At 57.2% G+C, this 7,304-nt stretch overlaps 1 protein-coding gene across 1 annotated transcript; it reads right to left on the bottom strand.

Annotated features, from left to right (window-relative positions):
* Positions 1 to 2,513: 2,513 nt before the first annotated feature.
* On the bottom strand, positions 2,514 to 7,102 carry Nkx6-1 (NK6 homeobox 1). Its single transcript, XM_021655636.2, has 3 exons — positions 6,409 to 7,102; positions 4,823 to 4,995; positions 2,514 to 2,817 (listed from the first exon to the last, which is right to left on the bottom strand). The coding sequence occupies exons 1-3, from the start codon at positions 7,100 to 7,102 to the stop codon at positions 2,563 to 2,565; spliced, it is 1,122 nt and encodes a 373-aa protein (XP_021511311.1). The 3' UTR covers positions 2,514 to 2,562.
* Positions 7,103 to 7,304: the final 202 nt, after the last annotated feature.

Genomic DNA, 7,304 nt, shown 5'->3' on the forward strand with positions numbered 1-7,304 from the left:
AAGCTGACTTGACTAAAGCGGAAAAGGGATTTTTTTAATTTGTTGCAATAAAGTGCAGTTGTGAGATAGCAAGCTTGTTCCCTTTCTCGAAAAGAAGACAGTGAAGAAGGTCGGGGAAGGGGGGAGAAGGAAAGAAGAGAGGGAAACTGACAAATAAGGAGGGAAAATTGATAGGCAGGAGGGAGAGAAAAAAAAGCTGAAAAGAGAAAGGAGGAGACGGAAGGGGGGGAGAAAGGATGAAGAAGCAAGAGAAGAAAGAAATACCGAAAAGAGGATGGAGGGGGCCGTTCTTGCTTGTTCGTGGTTAGGATTAAGCTCTGTCACTCGAGCAGAATAAAGCAATCTGGCTTTATTTACAGTCTCTATACAATCTCTGTAAGTCTCAGTCTTGCTAAGAATAGAGAAAGCAAAATGGATTTGAAGCTTCAGGAGAACTTTGCAAACTGGAGACAACAAACGGGGTGATTTCCTTCCTACGTTTCCAATGAACCGTGCCATCAGGAATACACACCCCAAGAATTCCTGTAGGCCATTCCAACTTCTGAAGGAAAGAAAAAAGTTTGCAAACTCTGCATTCTCTAGGAAACCAAACAGTTCCCCTACTTGCTTGCTCTGCTCTGAAGAATGCCGGTTCCACGGATCTGTCTCTTTGAGCTCCAGCTCATTAACCTGAACCATTAAGAAGAAAATATATCTCCCAGGACCTGTAACTGATGTCTGAAAACAAAACAAAACAAAACAAAAACCGATTACACCTCCAATCCACCCCAACTCCCCCCACCAAAAAAAAAAAAAAAAAAAAAAAACTCTAAGAAGTAACTGCCGTCTCCCATAACTCGCTTTCTCCCTGAGAAGCTCCACTGTGTCTGTGGCTGCCAAGACACTTAAAAGAAGCTTTCTTTCCACTCATTGTTGTGCCTGGCAAACCCAAGGCTCCTGACTTTTCTGCAGTCTGCTAGGTGACTGTAGAAAGAAAGAAAAAAAAAATCAAATGCGGAGGGGCTGCTCCCATCTCCCGCCTCCCCTAAGCTAATAGAATCAGGGGTTGGCCCGGGAACTGCCTCGGGTACCAGGTGATGAGGTCTTCCTAGATTCCCCAGGGGCTTCCTGGCAAAGGGGGAGGGGGTTTCAGAAGAAACTAGCAGAGCTTTCGGAAGCTCCAGGACGGTCCCAGTAAGCACTGAGAATGTGTTTCCACAGCCTTCCACGCCAGGGGGTTTGGGTGTGATTTCTCCCGATAGATGATGGAGATGAGGAGGAGGAGACAGCTATTTCACCCAGGAAGTCCATGTAACGCTTTTTTGTGCTCTTGACTTTTATTTGAGATCTCCGCTGAGACCGGTTCCCACAAGGCAACAGACGTCTTCAAACTGTTTTTTTGCTGCTGTTTTTAATTCGATTTATCCTTTGAAACAGAAAGTGCATTACATTTCATGGGTGTCGTCGCAAAGGGGCTGCCTTTTCTTTACAAACCGAATTCCTCGTATAAATTAATAAATGTGAAGGAGGCTAATATATCATCGTTATTAGCTTTAACAGAAAACAATTTACATATTCTATAGTATTCTTATGATACAAAACACCTCGAATTCAATTACAGCAACTAAAGGAAATGTTTATGTTCAGACCCAGAGCGCTTGTAACAATTCCCACCATCTACTTTTAACACGCATATTTTTTTTTTATCAGAAAGGAGTTAAATTAAATACAAGACATCGTACCCCCTCCCTCCCCGGTATTTTCTTTAAATCACTAATAAATAGCAACAAACGACTGTGCAATTTCGGAGGGGACCCCAGAGGCCGGTGTGAGACGCTCGCGGGGTCCGGGACCTCGGGCTTCAGGTCCTGGGGCGGAGCGGGGCGGTGGGGTGGCGGCCTGGCAAGGTCTGCTGGCCCGGGCGGGGACCGGGCGGAGGAGAAAAGCGCTGAGGACAGGTCCGGAGCCGGCGGAGGGCGGCCGAGGAGGGCGCCGGGTTCTTCTCGAAGGTTCCGGGTGAGCGGTGAAGGGCGGCCGCGTCGTGGGAATGCGTCTCAAGCCAACGGGAGGGAAGGTCCAGCTCTCGATTCCAAATTCCAAAAGGCATTTTACACTTTAAATATTCACAATGCAGTAATCCTGGTCGCTGTGGCTCGCGGTTTATTTACAGGGAGCCGTCAACAGGTTACTGTCGAGCAGTTGGAGGGCGGGGTCCCCCTTTTTGTCCCTAGGAGGAGGACGCCCGCCGCGGCTCGCTCGGAGAGTCCCGCCGGGCGGTGGCTGCCGCGCTGGCAGAGGCCTCGCCCGCAGCCCGGGGCCCGCGGAGCCGGAGGCCGAGCCGGGCTGAGGGGGCCCGGCCGCCGCGGATGGGTTCTGGGGAGCCGCGGGCGTGTTCGGCGGCGAGTCTGTCTGTCCGTCTGTTTCTGTTTGTCCTCAGTGCGCCGTCCTGCCCGCCCCCACGCCATCCCCCCGCCACAATTTCTAGGTTAAAAAAATAGATATGTACATCTTAGAAAACAGGGAAGGCCCGGCGAGCGGCGGGGCCCGGGGCGGGGGCCGGGGTCCCCGCGGGGCGCGGCGCGCTCAGGACGAGCCCTCGGCCTCCGCCGCGTGCAGCAGGAGGCCGCCGCCGCCGCTCGACTTGTGCTTTTTCAGCAGCTGGGTGATCTTCTCGTCGTCCGAGTTGGGGTCCAGCGGCTTGTTGTAGTCGTCGTCCTCCTCCTCGTTCTCCGAGGCCCCCTTGAGCCGCTCGGTCTCCGAGTCCTGCTTCTTCTTGGCCGTGGCCATCTCGGCCGCGTGCTTCTTCCTCCATTTGGTCCGGCGGTTCTGGAACCAGACCTGAGGGCGGAGGGGGGGCGGTGGGGAGGGAGAGGCAGGGCCGGGGAGGGGGAACTGAGCGCCGAGACACCCGGGCTCCCACCTCGCCACCCTCCCCCGCGGGGCCCCCCGGGGCTCGGCGTCAAAGTCAGTCCGGTGGCCTCCCTAACCCGGCGCCGTTGCCATAGCGATGGCGACACGGGAGCGGGCAGGCCACCAGCAAACCGCTTCTGGGGAGAGTGAAAAACAAGACCTGGAACCAGCTTGCCTGGAGACAAACTTGCTTTTCCTACGTCCCAACCGGAAACCGAAAACGGTTAGTTTCCCCTTAAATGTGGGTTTTAGTCCTTAATCGTGTTCTGAGCAGCAACCGCGGTGCCCAGTGATGGGGACCGAAGAGAAAACATTAAACCCAGTTATCACTGCTCTGTTTCTCGCTTTTGGACACTTGACCGGTTACTTTTTCTAGGCCCGAATCTGCCACTAAGTTCGCTGGTAAATTCCTCGCTCCTCTCCACAACACTTAGGGCGCATGGTCTGAAGTTTTCTGAAATACTGAAAACTTCAGTTTACTCAGAGCCTGAGAGCATTTAACAGCTCAGTCAGGACTGTCACCACGGTGGGGCTGACGCTCTGAACTTCTTTCTCGGTTAAAACCAAAGGTGAAATGGCGTTCGCTGTTTTTAAAGCAAAGGACTGCCAGTTACATTGTTTTATAATTATGATTTAGCCGGTTCTTTCCAATATTAGCATAACATTGCTCCGCCCTCAGACATTCATTTGAAATAGTTAGAGCCGTTCATGGTGCTTGATTGGGTCTGACACGTGTATTTTAACCTGAAGGACAGCAGTAAGCAAGTTCTAAAGATGTAATATCACCCTTTTCCTATGTTTCTCATCTGTTCTGTATTTTATCCAGAGAATCCGAATTGTTAAGAAAGTAATTTTCTTTATATTGCTGTAATAATTCACTTCTGGCCATAGGGACATATTTACGGTGACCAATGAAGACCTCCGGATTAAGGTGTAGCCTCCCGAGCCACCCACGCAAAATTATTTCGAATGTGATGGTTTTCTAATGGCCACGTGAAGACTCTCTGCGGAAATATATGTGACTTTTGGCTGGCAGGAAAGCAAAGCCTTAGCATAAGATTGCATCAATGTAACTAAAGAAAGCAGACCCCACAGAGGTTCTCACTCCCTAAACAAATGTAACAACCTGAAAGGCACCGAAGAGAACAGAGAAAACCGGGAAGCCATCTGATTGAATTTACCCAGCTGGCTCAATCCCTTTATTTTCAGGGACAGACTTCTAAAATTTGATTCCCCTGAAATGCAGTATACAACTCAATTATGAGCAACGAGACATCTTAATTACAAATTATCATAAAGTGCAGTATCTTAATTCTGCGGATAAACTTGCTGTAAGCAGATTTCAATCGTATAATACGTTAACAATCTTGTCAGCTCATGTGGGAAATTACTATTCCAAAATGATTATCTTTATCTAGGGCAAAAGCAAGTTTTATCAGCGTTAAGTTCCTCTAGATTCCTTTACTTTTTCTAAATCTACAAATTAATATACAAGTGAGTGTGCTGCCCATCCGCACTAGGAAATGTTATAACCAGTGGGGCCTGCGTGGGCAAACAAAAGCTTGAGTGTCTTTACAAATAAAACGAACCCAGCTTTGTAATCGGCTCCATTTCGCCGGGATATTCCCTTAAACGCTTTTATTCTCTGATAAAGGCAGGTCCCCAGCACAGGCTGCTGTCTAGATTAGCCTAGTCTCTAAGGCGGGGACTCCATTTCTTTTGTTCATCAATAGTTTGACTCCAAAAGCCCCCCCCCCCCAGGGCCTGTGCAATCCCCAACCCTCTCCCCACTTCTCCCCAGGCTCCTCAGAGCGCACCCTCACCTCCCCTTTGGAAAGGGGAAAACAGAGGCGCAGGCTCATGCGCGTGGACACGACACACGGGCGCGCAAGTCCGGGGAAGCCATCCCTGGAGGTGTCAAAGGTCCACTCACCTTGACCTGACTCTCCGTCATCCCCAAAGAATAGGCCAAGCGCGCTCTCTCGGGTCCCGCCAAGTACTTGGTTTGCTCGAAAGTCTTCTCCAGGGCGAAGATCTGCTGGCCGGAGAAGGTCGGTCTGGTGTGTTTTCTCTTCCCATCTTTGTCCAACAGAATGGATCCTTGATCTGCCAGGAGCGACAACAAGAGACAACCCGTTACAGCGCTCAGCGGGGGCCGGGGCGGTGAGGGGGTGGGGATGGGAGCAGGGGGCGACTGGGCCAAGCTAAGCTTCGGCGGTCCAGAGAGCGCGGCTCCGCGGCCTGCGCCAGAGGAGCGCCGGCGCTTCCCCGAGCCAGCGACTCTGGTCAAAGCCGGTGCGGTCGGGGCAGCAACATAGTCTGTGCTTAAACCGCAGGGCCAGCAGCTAGGGGGGCCCCCCGCTGCTGAAGAGTACAGCAGAAACGGGGCCCCCTCTTCAACTGAGCAGGAGTGCATGGGAGAGGTCACCTCGCTCACCTCTGGGGCCAGTCCCCGTGCCAGTGGGAGAGGGTTTGGTAGGCAGGGACCCACATTTGAATTTTTTTATATTTTGTTTTGTTTTCCTCGGCCCCTTCCCTGACTAGGTGTGTTGGGCGGCGAAAGGGCTCCTGCGTTCTGCACACTTTTAGAGCCAGCTCGCCCCTGGCCTCAGGCCGCTACAGGCTGGAGGAAGAAGGGAGGGACTTTGGCCGTCCCTACAAGCCACACCGAAACGGAAGCGTCTCCCCACAGCCCCGGGAGCCGCTTCTCAGGAGCTCGCCCTGGCTTCCCTCAGTGACTGCGGCTAAGCCTCGGGCAGGGAGGCCCTGCGACTCGGACGAACTTCACAGAAGGAGAAAAGGAGCTGAGCTGGGCCCTGGACGCCATCTGGGGGCTAAGGGCCTTCTGGGAGCTCTGGCTCCCTAATCACAAGACCGTCCAGCCCCGGGGACAACTGAGGCAAAGTCTCTGCGCTTTGCTGGTCTGCGTCCCGTCCCATGTCATCTCTCTCTTTCCTGGGTTAGGCCGTTGAGTGCCAAAATGCCTCTTCAGTGCCCCCAGATGCAACAGTCCTGGGGCAGGGAGAGCCCAGGTCCATCCCAGAAAACAGCCCGGAGCACGTCACCAGTTCTGGGGAGTCTGGCACGGCTTGTTGGCTGCGGACAAGTGCACTGGGGGTGGGCTGAAGATGTCAGGGGGGCGATGCTAGCTCGTGCCTGCTCTTCCTGGGGCGGTGGGTAGCTGCCCTGCCTATCCACCACCACCACCCCCAGGGCCGGTCAGGCCACCGAAGGCACCAAAGAGCCGGGAAAGCCGGGCGGCAGAGGCCCTCTCCCGCTCGCCACCTCGCTAAACGGGCCAGTCCCGGGCACTCGCCCCCTGAGCCGGTTCCATGGAGCCACGCGCCCTCGGGCAGAGCCCTGGCGACCTCGGGGAAGTGGACCCCTCGCTAGACGCCCCCGGGCCCGACCGCCACCGCGCCGCCCTGGCACTGCCAGGCCACCGGGGCACCGGGAGGACAGAGCGGGCAGAGAGCGGACTCGGGAGGCGGGGGAGCCCGGGCCCGCGACGGTACTCACGGGGGGTACAGGCCAGGCGCGCGTCCCTCCAGGGCGGGCTCTGCATCACCCCGGGCCAGAAGATGGGCGTCCGGCCGGGCAGCTCGGCCAGGGGCTTGGGGTAGCGGCCCACGGCGGCCACGGCCGCGGCGCTGGGGCTGAAGTAGAGCCCGGGCGGCGGCGGCGGCGGGCTCAGGCTGCCGAAGCGGGGCAGGCCGGCCAGCAGCCCGGCGGGCGACGAGGCGGCGGCGGCGGCGGCGGCGGCGGCCGCGGCGGCCGCGGCGGCGGCGGAGGCCGAGGTGGCGGAGGCGGACGACGACGAGGACGAGGACGAGGACGACGACGAGCCCCCCGAGGGCGAGGCGGAGGGGAGGGCAGCCCCCGAGGCCACCGGCATGGAGGGCCGGCTCAGGATGTCGTTGATGCCGTGCGGGGTGGCGGCCGACAGCTGCGGCGGGGGGCTGCCCAGGGCCGAGAGGCCCCCCGCCGCCGGGGCCTTCAGGCTGCCCGGGTTGTGGACCCCCAGCGGCGGGGAGGGCGACGAGGACGAGGACGACGAGGACGACGAGGACGGGGGGCCGGCGGGCAGCGGCGGGTAGGCGGCGGGGTACAGCGGGGTCTTCATCTCGGCCATGCTGTGCAGGGCGGCCAGCGGAGGGCTGCTGAGCAGGAACGCGCTCTGCCGGGGGCCCTCCATCGCCCCCACCGCTAACATCCCCCGGCCGGGCTCGAACCCGCGGCCGCGCGGGGCCCGGGAGGCGCCCCGGCTCACGGCGCGCCGCCCCTCGGCTCCTCCGCCCCCGCGGGGAACGGCCGGGACGGAGCCGGGACTCGGCGAGCCGCGCCGGGGGCGCTCGCTCGAAGGGGGCTTCCCGGGAGGCCGCGGCGCGCCCCGCGCTCCGCGCTCGCCCCGGGCA

This window comes from Meriones unguiculatus, chromosome 3, assembly GCF_030254825.1.
Source record: "Meriones unguiculatus strain TT.TT164.6M chromosome 3, Bangor_MerUng_6.1, whole genome shotgun sequence".
In the NCBI taxonomy this organism is placed as follows: Eukaryota; Metazoa; Chordata; class Mammalia; order Rodentia; family Muridae; genus Meriones; species Meriones unguiculatus.